General features: G+C 37.5%; 1 protein-coding gene across 9 annotated transcripts in view; it reads right to left on the bottom strand.

The window, feature by feature from the left end:
* Mipol1 (mirror-image polydactyly 1) overlaps positions 1-23,402 on the bottom strand; it is a 378,948-nt gene that overhangs the window by 190,721 nt on the left and 164,825 nt on the right. For all 9 annotated transcript variants that reach the window (XM_045155139.1, XM_045155144.1, XM_045155143.1 and 6 more), the window contains 2 exons: positions 21,402-21,435; positions 20,972-21,142 (listed from right to left, as the gene is read on the bottom strand). In XM_045155139.1, coding sequence (XP_045011074.1) covers positions 20,972-21,142; positions 21,402-21,435 — 205 coding nt within the window. The remainder of the gene's footprint in view (positions 1-20,971; positions 21,143-21,401; positions 21,436-23,402) is intronic.

Here is a 23,402-nt window from a genome sequence, read left to right as displayed (position 1 = left end):
TGGCCACCTCACCCTATTTAGTTTACCAGATGGCCTCCTGTGAGAAACCTTCCCTTATGGCTTCCAGAAAGAGTTATGGCTCTTTGCAAAAGTTTTCCTGCAAACACCTGCTTTTCCTCCTCCCTCACACCACATACCATTCAGGCTGTAACATGACTCAGTTTGTTGAAGCTAGTTAATGAATGGTTATAAAAAATGGTATAAATTTCTTTTAAAGAAATTTTATTTTTATGTTAATTTAGAGAAACTGATTGAAGGGGAAGGGGATATGATGGAGAATAGAGTTTCAAAGAGGAAAGTGGGGGAAGGGAGGGCATTACCATGGGATATTGTTTACAATCATGGAAGTTGTTAATAAAAAAAAAAAAACTCAACAGTTGATACTGCAAACCTTATATTTGGCCAGCCATGCCAAAATGAGCCAATGGGTGCAATAGTGGCATGTCTATCATGGTGGAAACCAACTGCCCTCTACTTGGACTGGAGGCCCACTCCATGGGAAGGAACACATCCCTGATAGTGAAAACCTATAACGGGGTAGTCATGAGCCCTAGGTGTGTAATGTCTGCTGCTGTCTGGCTATATCTATGGTATATACTACTATGCTTATCAAACTGCCCAGTAAGCACTTCTCTTTGTTGTTGTTGTTTGTTTTGTTTTTTCAAGGTAGGGTCTCACTCTGGTCCAGGCTGACCTGGAATTAACTCTGTCATCTCAGGGTGACCTTGAACTCATGGCAATCCTCCTACCTCTGCCTCCAGAGTGCTGGGATTAAAAGCGTGCACCACCACGCCTGGCTCTTTTTTTTTTCCCCCCCAGTAAGCACTTCTCTTAATGTTCATACCCTTATATTAATGCCACTCTCACTTTTGATAGAGAATCTTCTCTTTTCAGATGACCTTGGGATGACTCAGAAGGCATCATGGTGCTAGAAAGAAGTGACAGGAGTGCTCAGTACTGCAATATCTCTATCACACCTTCCAAGGCTCAAGGTCTATTGTGGAAGAGGTGGCAGAAAGAATGTAAGAGCCAAAGGAAGGGTAGGACTCCTTACAATGTGCTCCCCCCAAACACAAAATGGCCTGGATATCCATGACCTCACAGTGGCTGACACTACCTACACAAGACCAACATAATAGGATGAAAAGATCATGACATCAAAATAGAGACTGATTGAGAAGGGGAGGAGGATAAAATGGAGAATGGAGTTTCAAAGGGGAAAGTAGGGGGTGGGAGGGCATTACCATGGGATATTTTTTATAATCATGGAAGTTGTTAATAAAAAAAATTGAAAAAAATAATACGAGCAGGGTGTGGTGGCACATGCCTTTCTTTAATCCCAGATGGGAGGCAGAAGTAGGCGGATCGCCACAAGTTTGAGGTCACCCTGAGAACACAGAATGAATTCCAGGTCAGCCTGGGCTAGACTGAGGCCCTACCCTGAAAAACAAAACAACAAAGTAATTATAAAATAAAATAAAATACAAAGGTATATGCTACTAAATTATATTTAAGCAATGTTATACTCATAAGTATAAATGCAGATAATATAAAATCTAAAAATCATGAATATGACTACATTAAAAAATATAATAAGGTGTCTGCATGACCTTGCTTAGTATGTTATTTCCCAAGTCCATCCATTTCACTGAAAATTTCATTATTTATTTGTTTTTTGGTTTTGTTTTTGAGGTAGGGTCTCACTCTAGCTCAGGCTGACCTGGAATTCACTACATAGTCTCAGGGTGGCTTCAAACTCATAGTGATCCTACCTCTGCTTCCCCAGTGTGCCACCATGCCTGGCTAATTTCATTATTCCTTGCTGTTGAGTAGAATTCCATTTTGTATATGTACTGCATCTTATTTGTCTGTCAATGGGCATCTGCATTGATTCCAATTCCTAGTTATTGTGAACAGAGCAGCAATAAACATGGTTGAGCAAGTACCTCTGAAATAAAGGGTAGCTTCTTTAGGTAAATGTCCAAGAGTGGAATAGCAGGGTGAGATGATAGATCAATTTTTATCATTCAGGAGCTTCAACATTGCTTTCAATAGTGGTTGTACAAGTTTGCACTCCTATCAGCAATGAATAAGGGTTCCTCTCTCCGCAGAAACTTGCCAACACCTGTTGTCATTTAATTTTTTTTTTTTTTATGATTGCTATCCTGACTGGAGTAAAGTGGATTCTCAAAATTGTTTTAATTTCCATTTCCCTGATGGCTAAGGATAGTGAACATTCTTTTTAACTGAGTATTGACAACTTATTTTTCTTCCTGTGAGAATTCTCTGTTCAATTCTCTGGCCCACTTTTTTTTGTTTAAATTTTTATTTATTTATTTATTTATTTGAGAGAGACAGACACAGAGAGAAAGACAGATAGAGGGAGAGAGAGAGAATGGGCGCGCCAGGGCTTCCAGCCTCTGCAAACGAACTCCAGACGCGTGCGCCCCCTTGTGCATCTGGCTAACGTGGGTCCTGGGGAACCGAGCCTCGAACCGGGGTCCTTAGGCTTCACAGGCGAGCGCTTAACCACTAAGCCATCTCTCCAGCCCTCTGGCCCACTTTTTGAATGGGTTGAATTTTTGATTGTTTAATTTTTTGAGTTCTTTGTAGATTCTAGATATTAGTTATTTGTTGGAGGTATAGCTTGCAAAGATTTTCTCTCATTCTGTGGGTTGTCTCTTGGCTCTGTTTATGGTATGCCTGCCTGGACAAAAGCCTTTTAGTTTCATGAGATCCCACTGGTTGAGTGCTTTCTCATTTAAGAAGTCTTCCTGTATGTAGTATTTTATATGAGGCTACTAAAAACATGGGCCAACTGAATAAGAGGGCAAAAAGCAGTAAGCATTAGGAATTTGGGCATATAACTACAATGAAACCCCAGGAAAAAGTGAAAAAAATAAAAGGGAGGAAAGAGATGAGGGGATTTCAGACAAACTAATTGAGGGAAATAATATTGGGGGATAGGAAGGTAGGTGAGCTGGGGGTGGGAGGGAAGGGAGGAAAAGTACACAAAACTAAAAACTAATGTGGCTACTACATCAGAAACTGACCTCTGGGATACCAAGACGCAAGATACATCCCCAATGAAGGGAAGAGGATGGAGCTGACAGGCCCAGCAGAAGGTGAAGAAGCTCAATCCTAAAACCATAGGCTCTGGATTGGGAATCCCAGGACCAGATCTAGGTTACCCCCTACAGTGAGCCCTTGGCAAGGAAGATTTAGGAGGTCCCCGGAATAATGTAGGCCTTAGCCAAACACTTGGTAATAAACTTTAATAAGCAACTACCAAATGAGGTTAAAATTTAACATAACAGAAAATGATGAGATTACTCATCCTTTATATTAATTATCACACATTTAGAAATTATTACTAATGGAAGTAGTGCTAATAATATAAGCTTAGAGTAACATATAGCTTTTGTGTTCATCTTATCTCTCTTAAAACTACTGCCCCCAGCATCACAATTTTTTGTGTATTTTAACTAGTTCCTGTATCTGGTGGCCAAAGGAGATAGTATGATGTTTGTTTGTACTTTTTTTAAAGGTTATAAAAAAAAGACACACACAAACAAAAGCTATATAATCCTCAGTTTTAGTAATATATGATGTTTTCAGAACTGCCCTTTCACTATTACCATAGCTTCTCAGGATCTCAAACTACTTGGTTAGCTATTGTGTCTGAGAACAAGGCAGTGGTAATTCAAATATCAAAGTTGTTATATCCCAATTTAATGTTATGACTTATTTATCATATTAATTACATAGACTTATAGTAACACTTTCTATATTATAATAAAGTTAGAAATAGTGTTGTGATCAGGAGGACTATTGGGAATATAGATGATAATAACAGGATGGGGAGGGGGAATAAGATTGGTAGAAGGGGTGAATATGGTTTAAGTATTTATATGCATGTAGGAAAATGTCACAAAGAAACCCATTATTTTTAATTTAGACATACTAAGTAGTTTTCCGCCTATTGTTTAGGTGTTTAAGAATGTATCTTAAGGGGTGGAGAGATGGCTTAGCGGTTAAGCGCTTGCCTGTGAAGCCTAAGGACCCCGGTTCAAGACTCAATTACCCAGGACCCACATTAGCCAGATGCACAAGGGGGTGGATGTATCTGGAGTTCGTTTGCAGTGGCTGGAGGTCCTGGCCCCCAATCTATGTCTCTATCTGCCTCTTTCTGTCTGTCACTCTTAAATAAATAAATAATAAAATAAACAAAAAAAATTACAAAAAAAAAGGAATGTATCTTAAAGGCTAACAAGATGCCTTAGAGGCTACGGCACTTGCGTGCAAAGCCTAAGCAATGCGTGTTCAAATCTCCAGGTTCCTATTGCTGAAGACTCCATACGCAGCTGACAGGTAAAATGGAATGGCATGGCTGGAATCCAGGAGAGAGTCAGTCCCCAGACAGTCAGCGTGTCTAGTGCCAGAAGGTGCTACATGGGCAACTGGGGGAAATGACCAATATCTGTCCAAGCAACTCATTGTCTAACCTAATTAGCAACAAATAACCTGATGTGATGCCCACACAAGTGCAACAGTGGCACACAGCCATGGTGGGGAACCGACTGCTCTTGATTTGGCTAACTGATCCCCTCAGTGGTATGAGACCCATAGCTGGAGCTGGGAAACAAGTCAGAACCATACCCAAGCACAAGCCCACTCTCCAATATCAAGCTACCATCAATCATGGGGTACAAGAGGGCGTACACCTATCAAACTCTCTATCAAAAAAGTGTTATCTCAATTTTCCGGGTGCTAACTTACTCTCCATTGGAGAATCTGCTTCTCTTTTTCAGACAGATGCAGATCCTAAGGAGAGAGCTGCCCCAACATACCTTAAAAGGGGCCGGACTGAAACTAAGGACAATTGGCGAAACAAGCAAGGGTGATGTTTTCCTATAAACCAGTACAAAGGGGAAGGAGACCAACACAGAGAAAAATCAACTCCTACCAAATCAGAGAGCCAGAGCCTCAGAGGCCCCCAACACCTCAGCACTGAAGCAGACCAAAAATGAACCCAACATGGCTCAGGGAAATTTTGCGGAAGAGGGGGCGGAAAGAATGTCAGAGTCACATGTTGGGTCATGTTACGCAGAGACATTTATCATACCAATAATTGTGGGCTAACTCCACAATGCACGACCCATTTACATCAACAAGGAGGGTCCAATGGGAGGGGGTAGATCACAGATGAGCCTAAACAATGGTACCAAACTGCCTGTATTTGCTGAAAACTAATAAATTAAATTAAAAAAAAAAATCTCCAGGTCCCAAAGAAACCAGACACAAAAGAAGTGATGCAAGAATGCAATGCCATACATGTGCACTAGGGGGTACCCTCTTCTTGAGTTTGTTCACAGCCGCTGAAAGGCCCTGGTGCACACCTCTCTCTCTGTCTGTATATGTGCGTGTTTGTCTGTGTTTCTCTCTCATAAATAAAATTAAGGGGCTGGAGAGATGGCACAGCGGTTAAGGTGTTTGCCTGCAAAGCCAAAGGACCTCAGTTCGATTCCCCAGAACCCATGTAAGCTAGATGCACAAGGTGGCACATGCATCTGGAGTTCATTTGCAGTGGCTAGAGACCCTGGCAAGCCCATTCTCTCTCTTTTTGCCTCTTTTGCTCTCTCAGTCTCTCACATAAACAAATAAATAAAATTTAAAATATTAAACTAAAAAAACTTTAAAATATGTTAGTGTCTAAATAGATTTGAAGGGTTGGGGATGTGGCTGAATCGCTAGCATTTTGTTTAGTATGTGTTTGGTCCTGTACTCAATCCCCAGCACCTCCTAAACCAGGCATGGTAGCACATGCCTGTAAGCTGATCACTCAGAAGGCAGAAGCAAAAGGATCAGAAGTTCAGGGTCATCCTTAGCTATACAGAACGTTTAAGGTCAGCCGCGGGTACATAAGACTCTTCCTCAACAAAACAAAATTTAATGAAAATAAGTAGGTTTGCAGTTGTAATTATATTAGTTGAACTGAAAGGGAAAACTGCTTAATAATATTTCCTCTTTAAATTCAATAATGAAAGTAAAAATTCTATAACTGTTCAGAATTTTTCATTTTGATATAAATTGCATAAGAGAAGTAATAAATTTCCATAGTTTAATATGGATAACCAGAAATTAATTAAAATGAAGAGCAATATTTTATAACTAAGATTATTAAAATAAAGGTAATTATAAAATTACCACATAAGTATTAATACAGCTTATTCATTTTCAATAATCTCTTCAGCGCTACACAGGCATTTAATTTTAAGATGACCACTTTACTCCTCTGGCTAATGCACCTACTAAGATGTAGTGTTCTGATCTTTCTTGTGCAGTTATAACCTGGCATTGCTGAACTCTGCAGTTAGCTGATGGTCAGGAAAACAAAATTCAGTAAATAATACCATTGTAATGAGTTGGCTCTTAAGTAAACTTCAACGGATTTTTCAAAATCCATAAACAAACAATAGAATAACCTAAATGTAAAGTTGGCAGTTATTGCACAAAAGGACAGAGATGCTTCTATACTATTTAAAAATACAAAGCAGAGTTCAGGAAAGCGTATTAATGCTCACTGGATGACAGCCACAGACTAATAGTTTATTAAGCTCTTTTCCAGCTATTGTATTTCTGGAACCACTGATGCTTCCTCTTAGCTTGCAAACTCTGTTGGTTTGCGATTTTTAATGTTGTAATGTCAGTAGAGCTGTCAGCTACTTAAGTGCTCATTCTTATTTTCTCATTGTATAACAGGTTGCCCAAACATAAGTCAAATCCCAACAAAAGCCACTCTAACTTCTAACACTACAATGGAAAAACTAATTTTTTTTGAAATAGTTAAGTGTCAATCAGTTGAATCTTATGTAAAAAGTAATCATTGGGCTGGAGAGATTGCTTGGTGGTTAAGGCACTAGTGTGCAAAGCCAAAGAATACAGGATCGATTCCCCAGGACCCACCTAAACCAGATGCACAAGGTGGTGATTGTATTTGAAGTTCGTCTGCATTGGCTAGAGGCCCTGGCATACCCATTCTCTTTTTCTCCATCTGCCTCTCTCTCACACTCGTGCTCTCTGACCCCCTCTCTCTCTCTCTCTCTCTCAAATAAATAAATAATAAAATATTATTTTTAAAAGTTATTCTCTTTTTGAGAATAGCCACCTGTCCTACCAAAAAGATAATGGAGATTCAAATACCAAGATAAACCACCCCTCACACTTCAACCAAGGCCCAGGTGGAACCATGGAGGAAATGGGGAGATGAGAAAGAGTGCTGCTTCCGTGGCAAACCTGACAGTCAGCACCAGGGTGAAGGAGTCTGACACTGAAAATACTCAACACACACCAAAGCAGAAACCCAGAAACTCCAGAGAGCTTTTCCCTGAAGCAATCTTAAAACACACTCACCAAGGTACAGAGAATTTTGTGGAAGAGGGGGTAGAAAGATTATAAGAGCCACAAGTTGAGATTACATACCCAGAGGCATTGGCCCCTTTCCCAATGACTGCTGCTCTCACAACTCAAGCCACAACCCCATGGGGAATACTATCAACCCCACTGAAGAGGGCACTCAACGGAATGGGGGCAGGGAGGAGGGAAATTATAGTAACAACATATGATGTGTCCATACAAAGTATATTCATAATAAAAATTTCAAAACTGCCAAAATGATTATATGTCACACTTATGTACAACATATTAATAATTATAGTAATACTACTTACTATATAAAGCTTAAATTTATTTATTTTATTTATTTGTGTGTGTGAGAAAGAATCATAGAGAAAAAGAGAATGGGAATGCCTTCAACCAGTGCAAATGAACTCCAGATGCATGTGTCACCTTGTGCATCTGGCTTATGTGAGACCTGGGGAAATTGAACCTGGGTCCTTTAGCTTTGCAGACAAGCACCTTAAGTGCTAAACCATCCCTAGGGCCCTAAAGTTTAATTAGAAATAGGTTTGGATAAGGAAGACTATTAGAGATAAGGAAGGATATGACTATGATTTTAATATGTACGGTAAGTAGGACTTCGTTTTTTTTTTTTTTTTTTTTGGTTTTTCGAGGTAGGGTCTCACACTAGTCCAGGCTGACCTGGAATTCACTATGTAGTCTCAGGGTGGCCTCAAACTCACAGCAATCCTCTTACCTCTGCTTCCCAAGTGCTGGGATTAAAGGCGTGTGCCACCACGCCCAGCTAGATAAATACTATTTTTCTTTAGGAAACCAGTATATATCAGTAGACTGATGAAATAAGAATTGAAACAATAGCTGAAACCCTTGGGTCACATCTCAGGGTACTTCCAAGTTTTCCACAGAAATCAATCATTTATCTGTGTACATTATGTTCTAGAAATTGGTCCAAAGAGTTATATATGCAGAGCAAAAGTATTATCCTAACCAGTCAGTGATAATAACAGCAATACTAGTAAAAAAAAAAAAAAGTCATCTATCATTCCATCTAACTTTCTTATATATCTTTTCCCAAGAAACCAACAATATTTTATACTTATCTATTTATTTGTGTGAGGAATATGGGGAGGGGAGACTGTACCACACCTATGTTGGAGTCAGAGGAGAATGTCTAGGCATCTGTGCCCCACCTTCTTTTGAGACAAGGACTCTTACCACTGTAAATGAACGTCCAGACTACATATGAATGGCAGCTGGATGAACCTTGAGCTTCAGAACCTCCTGGCTCCATCTCCCATTTTTATAGGCTCTTTAGGATCACAGGTATGTGCGTATCCCACTTTATGTGGGTTCTGGGTACTGAATCCTGGCTGGCAAGCTTTGCAAGTAAGCAACTTCAATAGCTATGCTACCTTTTAAAGCTACAATTGTACTGTGGTGCAGCTATTTCTTCTTTTTGCCCTTGTACTTTGGTCATCTTGAGAGTACTCTGATACTGTGGAAGTATTGTTGTCAACATAATTACATTTGTTCTTAAACCTAAATCTATCATTTCTTCAACTCAGTGAAATTTCTCTTCCAGTGACACTTCTCTCTGGAACCTTTTCTAGTACAGTGCTGCTTCTTTCATGGACTGCTACTTCAGAGGCAAGAAAATGACTTGCATTTTCTAGGTTTCCAACTACAATTGCTACTTTACCAATCTTTTCTTAAATAAATGTTGCACTTTTAATGTTTTTGCCATATATCTGAGCAGTGGTCCTTGAAGGATGACCCCAGGACCAATACCATTCTAAAACTTGTTACTGCCATGATACTAAAAATGAAAATAAGCAACTAAATTTTTTCTTTGAATTTTGACAGAGCAATTTTGTACCTTTATTTTAATAATCTTAGAAATATATGCCGAGATTTCATGTATTTTTATTTTTTATTGAAGTGGCAGTACATATATGTTAGACTTAAAAAACAAACTTGCCCTTCACCTTATGTAGATTCAGAAACACTGATTAGAATAACTTGCTCCTTATCTCTGCCACTAACATCTTTTTATAACCAAAGCCACTATACAACATTAAATTTGTGCCAGACATAGTGTGCACGCCTTTAATCCCAGCACTTGGGAGGCAGAGGTAGGAGGATTGCTGTGGGTTTGAAGCCACCCTGACACTTCGAAGTGAATTCCAGGTCAGCTTGGGCTAGAGTGAAACCCTACCTTGAACAACCAAATAACTAAATAAATTCCTTGACAGTTAAGTAGACAAAACGATGGTTAATCATCCTATATTGCAATTTTTTGAGTCAATTACATTCTAATACTGCCTACAACCAGTATCACTCTGAAAGCCTCTTTCATATTTAATTCTGAAACTTCCTCTGGAAGCACAAACTCCCTTCTACTTACTGAAATTGCTGTACACTGAGTCAGTCTTCATTAATTTTAAGATTCTCTTTTGTATGTGCAATGCTACTGGGTAACTATTTCAGTAGCACCATTATAGGCATCCAAGACCTTTCAAATATTTCTCTGCTTCCCCATCTCCATATGTACATTGGGATTACAGCCATGTAGGTACTATGTCCAGCTTTAGGTAGGTCAAAGGGAAATACATACATTCCGGTACTCACATTTGCTCAACATGCAGTTTATCCACTGAGCCATCTCCTAGCCCTTAACCTTCTATTTCTTCTTTCAACAAAGGAAGTAATCAAATGAAAAGGCAAGAGCATGAAGCATGAACTGTTTTTGTTCCTTCTACATCTAATGCTAAGTTTATCCATATATGTACTGAATAATATTCCTGAACTTATTATCTGATTCCATTTCTTTATGCTTTTGCAACTTCTTTGCCACATAACAGATTCTTCAAGTTCCCATGCATTATCAACTTTCATTTTCTCCTCCTAAAAGTATTAGTATTTATCTTAGTCATCAACATTCTTTGAAAGATAATTTACATTTCAATGTACACTACTCTATGTGAACATTAAATATTTGTGTCTTGCATCACTGCACAATAGCAGAGGAAAATGTTAGTGATCAGATGTATAATATCAATCATTCTACAGATACCAGTTAGCCTCTTTCCACAACCATTCCTTCCAGTTCTCAATGGGCTCATGGACACAACAGATAGTAAGTCTGGTAGTTATGCAGAAGCTCAGCACATGAACTTCCACTGATCTGGTTATAGCCACTGCTAAGTGCATTAGCTGCCAGTAGCAGGGACCAACACTGAGCCCTCAACATAGGAGCATTCCGTAGATGACGAAATGAAAAAATAAAAATAAAAAAAACAGTTTGGTGATATTAGACTATTGTTATTATGGGAAGATTATACTGTATTCTTACTAAAAGGGACATTTCTGGATATGGATTTGCCTTCCCTGTGCATAATGCTTCTTCCACAACAATTGCCAGGGAACTAGCAGAGTAACTTATCTACAACCATGGCATTTCACACAACATTTTTCTGATCAAGGAACGTACTTCACAGCCAATTATGTATCCAGATTGGGACACTGATGCACATATAAATAAATAAATCATTAAATTAGAATAGCATATCCTGAAACATACACACACACAGAGTCAAATAATTGTTTAATTAAAAAAATCACAAAAAACATTTAGTAAGAAAGAAGTACTTTTCAACCAATAGTACTAGACTGGATATTCATCTGTCATACAAACTCAATAAATAGTAAAAGAACTTTGTAGAGAAAAACATATGATGTTATTGAAATCTTGGGATAAGGACAATTGCTTAGCCATATACATAAAAAATGGGTGGGTGGGTGGTACTTTATTATGATTAAAAACCGTTTACATATCAGAACATAGTATTAAGAAAATTAACAGGCAAGAACAAAATATTTAATGATCCACAAATCAACAATCTGAAAATAGGCAAAAGATTTGAACAGATGTTTCAAAACATTAATGACTAGCCAATAAGCACATGAGGAACTATCCAAAAATCATTAGATACAAATTAAAAACAGAATGGCATACCACTAAAAGAGCTATGATTATAAGCACCAGCAACCCTAAATGTTGGTTAGGATAAGCAGAACTTCAATAAATTACTACAGTGTGAAATGATACATACACTGTGAAAAAATGCTCATTTGTTTTAAAAATAAAGGCACTTGTATTTTATGATTCAGCATTATCATTCATAGGTATTTAACCAACAGAATGAAAATGTAAATCTACACACACAAAGATCTATATAAGAATTCTCATTCAGAGTTAACAGAAAAAAACTGGACAAATCCAAATGGCATCAATAAAAGGTGTCATACAAATACAATATTATATAAGATAGTTAATTATCAATAAAAAGAAATTACTAATACACAAAGCAGTAATAAATGAATATCACAAATACTTTGCTGACATTATAGGATTCCAGTTATATGAAGTTCTAGAATAAATAAAAACAGAGTTGCAGTTTTAAAATTCTGGAGAATTTATTTTGGTGGAGCAGGGACAATTGTGCAAGGGATGTAAGTGGTAGAAATGTCATAGATTTTAAATGTTCATATCTATATAGGGCTGTGGTAAATGGATATAAGCATCAAATAAAACTCAAAAAATTGCCTGTTTAATGTTTATACATTTCACTTTTCGGCATTAACTTTCTCTGAAATCACAATTTTGAATAAAGTAAACAATAACACTGAAAAGTGCTTTTGAATATTCAGTGATAAAACAAAATAACAGAAACACTCTGAAATTTTATATGTTTATGACTTATATACTTACCAAAAGTTTCTAAACAAAATAAAATTTGAAAGTACTTTTCACTGTAGTTTAACCTTTTAATTACTTTATAATTTTTATTATACTTAGCTAAATTATAATAATAAATTAAAATGTAGCTTTGGAGTTTTCCAAGGGATTATAATACTGAATTAGTAACAATCAAAACCATTTCTTTCTGAACCTTTTCATGGTTTTTGACATTAAATATTTAAATTAATTCCAGGAAGAGGTTTGAGAGTCTGATCTTTTGTGATCCCAGAGCTTAGTATTATGATAGATGAGTCAAGTAGCAATTAATCAAACAAACCTGTATGCAAATGTACAAGAATAGCCACAGAGTCATTTGCAAAAGAGTAAAGACCTGCTATACAGTGCTGAGAGTGCAAGGTTTATGTTAAGGAATCCAACATTTAGGACTAAAGACAAGTACTTCACTGGATCTGATTTACATTATTTCCTGAAATGTTTGTAGAAGTCCATGAGTCATTTTTCACTGGTTAACCAAATTTTATGTGGTTAAATTCATTTGTGTTCCTAAAGATAACAAGCATAAATACAGTCCATTAAGATGTTAACTGCAAGTCTTCCTTAGGCAAAGATACTGGATAAATGAAATTGTACAACTTGAATTTTGTGAGCAGATGAGCTCATAAAACTATCAAGTACTTTTCTAAGATTCCTATTACAAATTTTCAGTATCCTTTACAAAATCCTATCTTTGTAATAAAAATATTTTTCTGGGAATGGAAAGAGATGGCTCAGCAGTTAAGGCACTTACCTACTAAACCTAATGACCTGGGCTCAATTTCCCAGTATTCATGTAAAGCCAGAAGAGCAAAAAGGGCACATGCAGTGGGGCTAGAGGCCCTGGTGTACCCATTCTCTATTTCTCCCTCCCTCCCTCCCCCTCCCTCCCTCCCTCCCCCCCCCTCTCTCTGTAATAGATAAATAAAATATTTTTTAAAGAACTTAAAAAATAGCGCTGGAGAGGTGGCTTAGTGGTAAAGGCGCTTGCCTGCAAAGTCCAAGGACCAAAGTTCCATTCCCAATACTCATGTAAGCCAGATGTAGAAGGTAGCACATGTGCCTGGAGCTCGTTTGCAGTGGCTAGAGGCCCTAGGGTGCCCATTCTCTCTCTCTCTTTCTCTTCCTATATGCCTCTTTTTCAAATAAAATTTTAAAAATTTAAATACTTTTTCACAAAAAGTTTATAGTGTATATAGTTTATAGTATATAGTTTATATTCTTGAGTACTTAGAATAAAAATATGTTCATAATGAGTCCCTGGCTCAAATTTACATTTCTGGCAATCATGCCAGATTCATGTCATGGTACAGAACAGAGCCTATTCTGGAAAGCAAAACAAGTTTATTATAGTAAGAGCATTTGAAAAGTTGTAGTATGTACTTAATATAAGTTATTATACTTTTAAAGTTATGCTTATAACACTGGTGAATAATAATTATTGGGGAAATAACTTTAGATTCTGATATGTTAGCCTTTTAAAATAGCAAGACTATATGTAGAGCTAATATTCTGAAATACAGAACTATTATCTAACTAAATGACTTACAGGGATTAATACATATGCAAAATTACCAAAAGCTTAGACCTATGTGAAAAACTGAAGGAAAAGAAAGAACACCCTTCCTATGAAATCACATAAATCCTCTTCCTATTTAATACCAATTTTCTACTTCCACTCTAAAGAAATGAAGCAAAAAAAAAATTACTGTCCATCCTTTCTCATTTTCCATTTTCCTATCAAACCATGCCATGTGCATCCACATGACCTAATTTCTCTTCATGTTGCTTTAGCCCTTCACCCTCTCAAAGGAATTTTCATTTCAGATTTGGTTGGAAGCTCTGTATTTATTTGTTTTCTGTTACATTCCCTTCAATTTCCTTTGACTTCATTCTACATTTGATTCTAATTCTACCTACTCTGTTCAAATGGTAAGTGATGGTATATATAGAGTTTGGTACTGGGCTCTATTCATTCTTGATGATTTTCTAGTTTTATGCATACCACACATTTAATTAACTATATCCTGATGACTTAATAGCCAAGTATCTGCTCAGCATTGCCACCTGGATTTTAAAGAATCATCTCAAATACGCTACTACTAAGACAGAATTTAAATTTTTATTAAATGCTTATTCCTCTGCCAAAAATAAATCTTTCTTCACAACACAGCAAATATCTACAGAGTATTTGAGCCCAATTATAGGGATCAACTACAAGTCTTTCCCTTTTACCCTTCTACTCAAATGCAGTCTACCCTGAATAGCCTATTTACTGAGCTTTCAAAATATTTCCCAAATGTGTTCACCTGTGTAGATCTATACTCACTCCTCTAAGAAAACAACTCTCAGTTTTCATCCCATGGTGACTAAACCAACCTTTTCTCTTTGAATATACTCTTCATTTAGAAATAATTTCTGTTGCTACAGGACTATATTTCTGCTGCTACATGACCACACAGATTCATCCACAGGCTATGACTTCTGTCTCATCACAAGTCTCTATCATCTTTCATTACTATGCTTCAGTAGAATATAAAATTGATACATTTGCATCAACAATTTAAATGCACCACATTTGTTCTCTCTCACACAGCAACACTGATCTCCTCTTTCTGACAGAATGTTCTCTCAACTGCCCTTTTCAAGGTTGGGCTCTCTTTTGTTTTCAAATCTTAGTTCATCTTTTGCGCTTTAACAGAGTCTTGCCAGGATCCCTCTATTCATTCTACCATCAAATGCAGTCACTCTTCATTACATTTTAATTTTCATCATATCACTTTCTGAAAGTAATTTGCTAGTGCAATACCTATTACTTTATATAAAATAGTATGTCCTACAAGAATCAAAACCATCCATCACTGAATGATAATAACTGGACTATCATTGGGTTCCCAAAGTAAAACACATATTACGTACTCAACAAAATGTTGAGTGAATGAATATTTCACAAGCTTTTTTATTTTAATAAAATGACTTCTTTATTAGCTCAATAAGGCTAATAAGATCATTAGTTCATTAATTCAGCCAGACATGGTGGTACATGTAATCCCAGTACTTGGGAGGCCAAAGTATAAGAATCTCTGTGAGTTTGAGGCTAGCCTGAGACTACATAGTGAATTTGAGTTCAGCCTGGAATAGACCTAGACACTACTTCAAACCACCCCCCCCCCCGCCAAAAATACAATAGATACATATTTAGCCCTGTCTTAGGGACTATGCAGACACAGATAAGTAAAATCAGTTCCTTGTTAGTTCATGACAGTATGGATGGTAGCTAAAGACTCAGTTGATCATAATGCATTATGACAACCTCATATCCTATCCCAGCACTTAAGAATAGTTATCAATAATGTTTATGAGAGGGATCTTCATGGACAGAGGATATTGAGTTTAGTTATCAAACAGAAGGCAAGTAGAGAACTAACAAGAGAAAATATACTCTATGCAGAGGGAAGACCACACTTTAAGCCAAGAAAGAATGAGAAAGCTACAGTACAAGGTACTATCCAGATGTTGCTCAGCTGCCTTCCTACAAGCTTTTTTTAAATTTATTTCTGGACTGCATTTGCTGGAACTAAAGCTTGATACTTAGTGTAGATTTGCAGCCTGCAGAGAAGGAAGAATTGGAATAGTGAACATTTGATCTGAGTTTCTTGCTTTAATTGCCCCGTGAGGATCATTCCTTGGTTTGCCCACACTTTTTGTATCTGTCCACTCTTGACACAAAGGGCCTGTAGTTCCACAGTGTTTGTTACGGCACTGGACAAAACAAGAAGTCCCTAAATTATCAAAAATGTGTTACTATATTCTGCTTAGAGGCATATCAATTCTTAAGAAATATTTCAACATCAACAAAAATAATTTTAAAAGTGCAGAGAAGAGTTGATATTAAACTTAAATTCTTAAAATTATTTACTCCTAGAAAGTATTGGTGAGTTAAAGTCCCTTGTTTAGTATTCAGATCACAGAAAGTTATGACACTCATTCCGCCCTATTATACTAGCAAGAAGTGAAAAGCTAGAATATACAAAGGTAAAAGAAAGCCCATGTTTCTTTTCAAACCTTTTCTGAACTAATCATGTTCACATTTGACATGGAAAACACTTGGTAGGAAACAGAGACTTAATAACACCTGTCTGTTTTACAATTTAAGGATCTTTTCCAATTCTAGCCAGAAGACAAATATCAGACTTCCCATTTAGGTAGGATAGATTTACTACGGCAGGCCAGCACTTCAGCCAAGAAAAGAGAGTCAGAAGAAACGCAAAACGGTTTTTTTTTTTTTTTTGGACACTTGTTACAATGATAACATGAGGGCTTAAGATCTTAAGCAGGGCCTAAGTGGAGAAAAATGATTTAAGGTCTACAAGTTTTTTTTTCCCCCCACCCTGAGATTGTTTTCAGGTTCTATTTATGGAAATGGAGGAAAAATCAGGCTTGTCTCGGGCTGAGAGCATATGCTGGGGGATACACAACCAATGCATGTTTTTGCAGCTATGTAGGACTGGCTGGACACAATTTGAAGAATAGTGCTGTGCCATCTTGCAGAAGAGCCAAGCATAAATATAGGATCTTCCAGAAGCAGGTCCCTTACAGTACTCGGCTCTCAGTTTTGAAGGCCTCACCCAAAGTATAAGGGTGAATTACAGGTAATCTAAGACTTCCACCTGTCCTCTACAGAGAGCACACACTGGACAGATAGTAACTGAACTAATAAGGAAACCTGGAGTTCGTTTGCAGAGGCTGGAAGCCCTGGCGCGCCCATTCTCTCTCTTTCCCTCTATCTGTCTTTCTCTCCAGACGCATGTGCCCCCTTGTGTATCTGGCAAACGTGGGTCCTGGGGAATTGAGCCTCAAACCGGGGTCCTTAAGCTTCACAGGCAAGTGCTTAACCACTAAGCATGTGCCCCCTTGTGTATCTGGCTTACGTGGGCCCTGGGGAACTGAGCCTCGAACTGGGGTCCTTAGGCTTCACAGGCAAGCGCTTAACTGCTAAGCCATGTCTCCAGCCCCATAAGTTCTCTTTTTAATTGCAATTGAGAGGTGTATTTAGGGAGAAAGTTCTTTAGAGGGGACTCTTGTAGTGTATGGAGATTGCAAGGCAACAATAAGGGCGGCCTACCTGCAAGCAGTGCCCATGAGTTTAAGTATATTGTTTGCAAGTATGATTTACATTCCCCTGTGTGGTAGTCTGAAGGTGAAATGCCCCTACAGTCTCATGTTTGTGATTAAGCCTCATTCTCAATCTCCAGGTGGTAGAGATTTTCAGAGGTCGAGCCTTGCCAAGGAGATGTGTCACTGGGGGGCAGATATTGAAGGTAATGAGCCCAGCCCTAGTGAGTGTTCACTAACTTGCTCTTGCTGATTCCTTTCAGCTGATGTGACAGTATGTGATGTCCAGCCTCTGCTCTACCATGCTTTGCCTGCATGAAACTTCCCACTGAGACTATAAGCTAAAACACACCCTGTCCTTCCAGATGCTGCTTTTGGTGGGGTGTTTCATCTCAGCAACAAGAAGATACCTGCTACCCTTTGCCATGTAAATTTGTGAAAAGTGCAAAATATGCAAAAAGATTAGTAGGCTTTGAGTTTACCTGGCAGGTGGGATGAAATCAGAAAAATGATGGTGGGCAATGATCTATTTTACATAAGGAGAAAAATGAACACAATTTGAGAGACAGAAAAAAGTCAGATTCACAGAAACAGGTGCTAGTGGAGTTGAAAATTTCTGGCATGAAAGTTCTGAAGTGAATCAGCTACAAAGGTGGAGGGCAGCAAGGGGATGCTAAAGCTGAAACTGTCAATGATCAAGAGCAGGACAGGCCTATCGAGCAGACGGCAAAAGTGGCAAGTGGCACTTAAGATTAGAGAGAAACTCTAGGAAATAAGAGAGTTAATAAATCAAAAGCATCATCTACACATATATTTCAGTTACCAGAAATAATGTATGTAGTAGGTTGATGAAAGAGACAGATATAAAATCTTTAGAAGCAGGGTAAACAACACTGCTCTATATATACAACTGCAACAACAGTGAGAACTCAGTAGTTGGACTGATAGATGAGTTCCAAAGTGGCAAATGTTCAGGAAAGAAAATGGGACAAAGATCAAAAAGCACCAATGACAAATTAGCATCCAAGCCCAGTGTGCAACTGGTGTGGAAGAGAATACAGCCATAATTGCAGAGGAGTGTAGTAGATCCAGAGCCTCAGGGAAGAGATAATATTTGAGTTAAGCAGGAAAGCATAAAACTATGCTTAGAAAAATAATATGCTAGTAATCTGACCCAAAAGGCACTGACTTAGTAGCTGGTAATAAAACAGTAATAGGGAGGTAATATGATGGAGAATGGAATTTCAAATGGGAAAGTGTGGGGGTGAGGAGGGAGGGAATTACCATGGGATATATTTTATAATCATGGAAAATGTTAATAAAAATTAAAAAAAAAAAACTACCACTGAGCAAGAACTGCATTTCTAGTTTTATTTTTTGTTTTTGTGTTGCTAAGGATTGAAGCTGGAGCCTTAAGCACACTAGGCAAGCACTCTACCACAGAGCCACACCCCCATCACCTTTAAAAAAAAATTAGTTATTTGAGAGAGAGAATATGGGCTGTCAGAACTTCCAGCAGATGCAAATGAACTCCAGATGCATGTGCCACTTTGTGAATCTGACTTATGTGGGTGCTGTGGAATCAAATCTGGGTCCTTTGGCTTTGTAAGCAAGTGCCTTAACTGCTAAGCCATCTTTCCAACTCCCCCATCACCTTTTAAACTTTAGATCCCATAACTTATACACTAGAGGCATTCAGGGAAAAGAAGAGCCTGTGACAGGTGTATGCATACTGAGCAACCTCACCATTCTTGAATTTCCCATTTATATGCTCCTAAATTCATTCAAGAAAGTCATAGGATGCTGGTAAATCTATGACAAAAAAAAGTACATTCCCTTGGGCTGGATAGATGGCTTAGTGGTGAAGGCCCTTGCCTGCAAAGCCAAAGTACTGATTTGGTTTGATTTCCCAGGACCCACATAAGCCAGACACACAAGGTGGCACATGTGTCTGGAGTTTTGGTGCAGTGGCCATCTGCGTCTTTCTTTCTCTGTGTCTCAAACACACATATGTGTGTGTGCGCACGCGCACACACACACACACACACACACAAACACACACACACACACACACACATACTTTAAAAAGTACATTCCCACCTTTCATCTGAGCATGCAGGAGGCAAAGTTAGGAGGATCTCCATGAGTTCTAGGCTAACCTGTTCTATAGTAAGACCCTATCTTCAAGAAAAAAATTGGGCTGGAGATATGGCTACGTTGTTAAAGGTGCTTGCTTGCAAAGCCTTATGGCCCAGGGTTCAATTCCCCTGGACCCATGCATAATGATTTGAATTAGGTGTCTGCCATAAACTCGTGTTCAGAATGCTAGGTTCCCCAGCTGATGGCAATTTTGGAATTAAAGCCTCCTGGAGGTGTTAAAGGTGGGCTTATAGGCATTACAGCCAGCTTCTCTTGCCAGTGTTGGCATGCTTCCTGCTGCTGGCCTCTGCTCGTGCTGTTGCTGTGAAACACCTGACCATGTGGGATTTGATCTTTTGGAACTTGTATGCTAGAGGAATGTGGGCTAACTGAGGACTGCAGAAGCCTTACAGAGTGGTAAGGCAAATTATATGGAATATTCTCATGACTTTGAAAATGCTAAATGCAGACAGAATTATAGACTGTGAAGGCTTGGCTTGTGAACTTCCAAGGGGAAGGAGAGACAGCAGAGGACTTTGTTGGGACTGAACTATGGCATGAGGGCTGGCTGTGTTCTTCTGCCCAAGCCCTATGAACTTGAGCAAGGTTGAGCTTAAAAGTAATGGACTGAGCCAGGCATGGTGGTGCATGTCTTTAATCCCAGCATTAAGGAGGCAGAGGTGTAGGAGGGTTGCGTGAGTTCAAGGCCACCCAGAGACTACTGAGTGGCTTCCAGGTCAGCCTGGGCTAATGTGAGACGGTGGTGGTTTGAATAGACAGCCCCCAATATATTCAGTTGTTTGTTTGTAGTTTGCATCTGCAGCCACCTGGCTGGAGGCAGTGTTTCTGGGTGGATCTTAAGGTGTGGTGGTGGGTTTCAGGTTTCAATCTAAAGATATGCAAAGTGTGCCTAGCTGGAGTTCCTGAAGTGTGCTTTTGGCTTTTGGCTTTTAGGCTTATGCTTCTTTCTTTCTCTCTGCTTGGACCTGTGAAGGCAGGCCAGCTTCTGCCATTTATGGAACTTTCCCTGGATCTGTAAGCTTCAATAAACATCCCTTCTTCCATAAAAAAAAAAAAAAAAAAATTAAAAAGCTGCAAATCAAATAAGTACTCCCTATAGAAATGATTATGTTAAGGAATATAATTACATTTTAGTAATAAGTTAATATTTTATAAACAAGTTTTGCTTTTTATGCATTAAATTTTATAAAGAGAAAGAACAGTTTTAAAGTGAGATAAAGTGAAAATAGTTTAATATATGAACTCACTATAGTACTGAGTACACACCAAAAACTAAGAAATTAAGAATATCTAGGTAGGGAGCAAGTAATACAAAGTATAATTATAGGTATGAAAATGTCACAGGGAAGCCAATTTTTTTTGTATAACAACAAAAATATCTAAAAACAGGGAAAAAGAGAATGTGAGCAAAAGTTATGTTTTCGATGCTTTAAGAAGTGGGGAAAACATTAAGTACATGCTTGCATGGTTACAAGCAGTTACCTGAGACAAAGCAGCATCCCGTTCTTCAATCACGGCATTCATTTCTTCTGCAGTTATTCTCTTTTTACATTCCTTGGTCTTGTAGATTCTATCCACAATTATAGCTCCATTCTTCTGAATAGCTCTCCCTGTGTCTGCATTGTTTATTCTGTTCAGTAATTCCTGTAATGTCTACCAACACCATTATATGTTAGTCAGACATGAGGTTTTAATATATTTTATTTAATATAGGGTTTTAATTAATAGGCACATGTGAATTGTAAATTGACTGAGTGAAGTTATTGAATTTTCATATTGCAGCAAAGATGTACATTATTAGTGTGTCAATTCTTCTTTTTCCCACATCTTAGTTCTTGAAACCCACTCAATTGAACTTAAGCCTCTAAGATATAAGACTGACATCAAGAAATCTCCTCAGAGAATGGCTTACCATGTCATTTTCTTCAGGGTTAATATTTTCTAGCCTAGAAAAAAGGGACACAGAAAGCCTGATCAGTAGCATTTCCTTAGTGCAGCAAAATGAGTTCGCTTTTTAAATCTTTAGAACCTCAAGTAATTTCATTCGACTAGTCTTTAGAGTCAACCATGACACTGAACATATTAAAGTGGCACCTGCTCGACTCCATCTTTCAATAATGCTCTCTATCTTCGGCTCTGACTTCAGACTGTTAAGTTATTAATGTTTACTGCTATATATGACTACAAGGATCAATTGTTCATATGTGCTTAGATGAAGAAAGTTCCCTAGTGATAGAAAAATTCTTTCTCATCATTATATTTATTCCTGGACTTTCAATTCTTATAAGAAATTATATTTCTTCTCCTTTTGGGGACACCACCACAAGTAAGACAAGGCACATATTTTTATTACAAAGTTTAACTATGTTCCCTCAAAAGCAATGACAAATAATTATGCTATATTTAACTGGAAAATCTATTGCTGCTACCTGTCCCCCCCCCCCCGCCCAAAATAAGACTATACAGAAAGACTGACCAAAATGGGAACCTAATTTTAGGTGAGAGTTGTTTCTTTTTCCATAATATATTGAAGTATCTAATTAAAAGACAAAGAAAATAAACTGTCCTCCTAATAAATGACTGTGCTGGTTGAAATGCTTGCTAATATTGATGAAATAAGTAAATATACTAATGGTAAAGAAAGAAGGCCTAAATGATATATCTTAGAAAATATGATTTAGGCATCAAATAAACTAGGTAAATTTAAAATAAAAAGGCAAGGGATAGCAATGAAATTATAGAGATTTTGAAAATAACCTCAATTATTTTAAAATTGTACTACAAGGCTTGTATATACTGTTTTCTGAAACCTACCAACAATTTCTGCATGCCTGTGACTTAATATTTATCACAAAATGATAGTAATTGAAATAAAGGCAATAGATAAACATGCTACAAGTTTGGTGTAAGCTTCATAGTTGGATTATATTCTTACATTCACTATTAAACTGGTACATTTTAAACATAGCAACTTAAACAGAAAAAAGTATATGCCCAACAAAAAGCTACTTCTATACATACTGAAATATAATTAATAAGGCATGTAATTCTGAATTACATATAAGTGTATCTTAAGCTACTAATACCTGCATGAACTTACATTCTGAGAAAAAGAAATACTCTCATTGGTAATACATTTTCTACAAAATAAATCAAGTGTTCAAAGATACTGCTTAGCAAAAGGTTATTCTACAAAAATTGTGAAAGTAACCACTTATTTTTTACTCAACTGAAAAATCTATAAGTATGCTTGAATGCTCACAGTTATTTATGGTCATTACGAAAGTATTTAAACACCAGCAGCATCTATCCATCAGTTTTTGGCTGGATAAATATGACCTTTTTTTTTTTTTTTTTTTCCAAGGTAGGGTCTTACTCGAGCCTAGGTTGACCTGGAATTCAGTAATCTCAGGCTAGCCTTGAACTCACAGTGATCCTCCTAAATCTCCCAGGTGCTGAGATGACTGAAGTTACAGGTACCGCAAATTATTTGCCTTTAGGTTATACATATTTTAGATGAAATCAGATAAACAGGTGATTATTGTAGTTTCCAATAAAAATTGTTCTGAATATTTATAAATTTCATAAATACTGTTAAACATTTTTGTGAATAGACACATGATAATTAAAGATTTAGATCAACAGACTTCTGGGAATTATTTTGAATTGGCTCAAACTTTAGTTTCAAAGAATTATAAAACCATAAAGAAAATAGCAAGGTAGGTAAAGTTAACCAATTTGTAGATCCTAAGTAATTAATAAAAACAAAATATATGAAATATCTATATAATATTTGTAAATTGTCTTTGGGCTTTGAAATGTGAAGTATTATTACTTTAACAAGGAGATGAAAAGTTCAAAGCCTTAAACTGATAATCACTGACCAGCTAATCAGAAAATTTTGACTTGCTTT

The sequence above is a fragment of the Jaculus jaculus genome, chromosome 7 (genome assembly GCF_020740685.1).
Source record: "Jaculus jaculus isolate mJacJac1 chromosome 7, mJacJac1.mat.Y.cur, whole genome shotgun sequence".
In the NCBI taxonomy this organism is placed as follows: domain Eukaryota; kingdom Metazoa; phylum Chordata; class Mammalia; order Rodentia; family Dipodidae; genus Jaculus; species Jaculus jaculus.
Note: the sequence above shows the minus strand (reverse complement) of the source record. Positions and strands in the feature narration are given on the sequence as shown.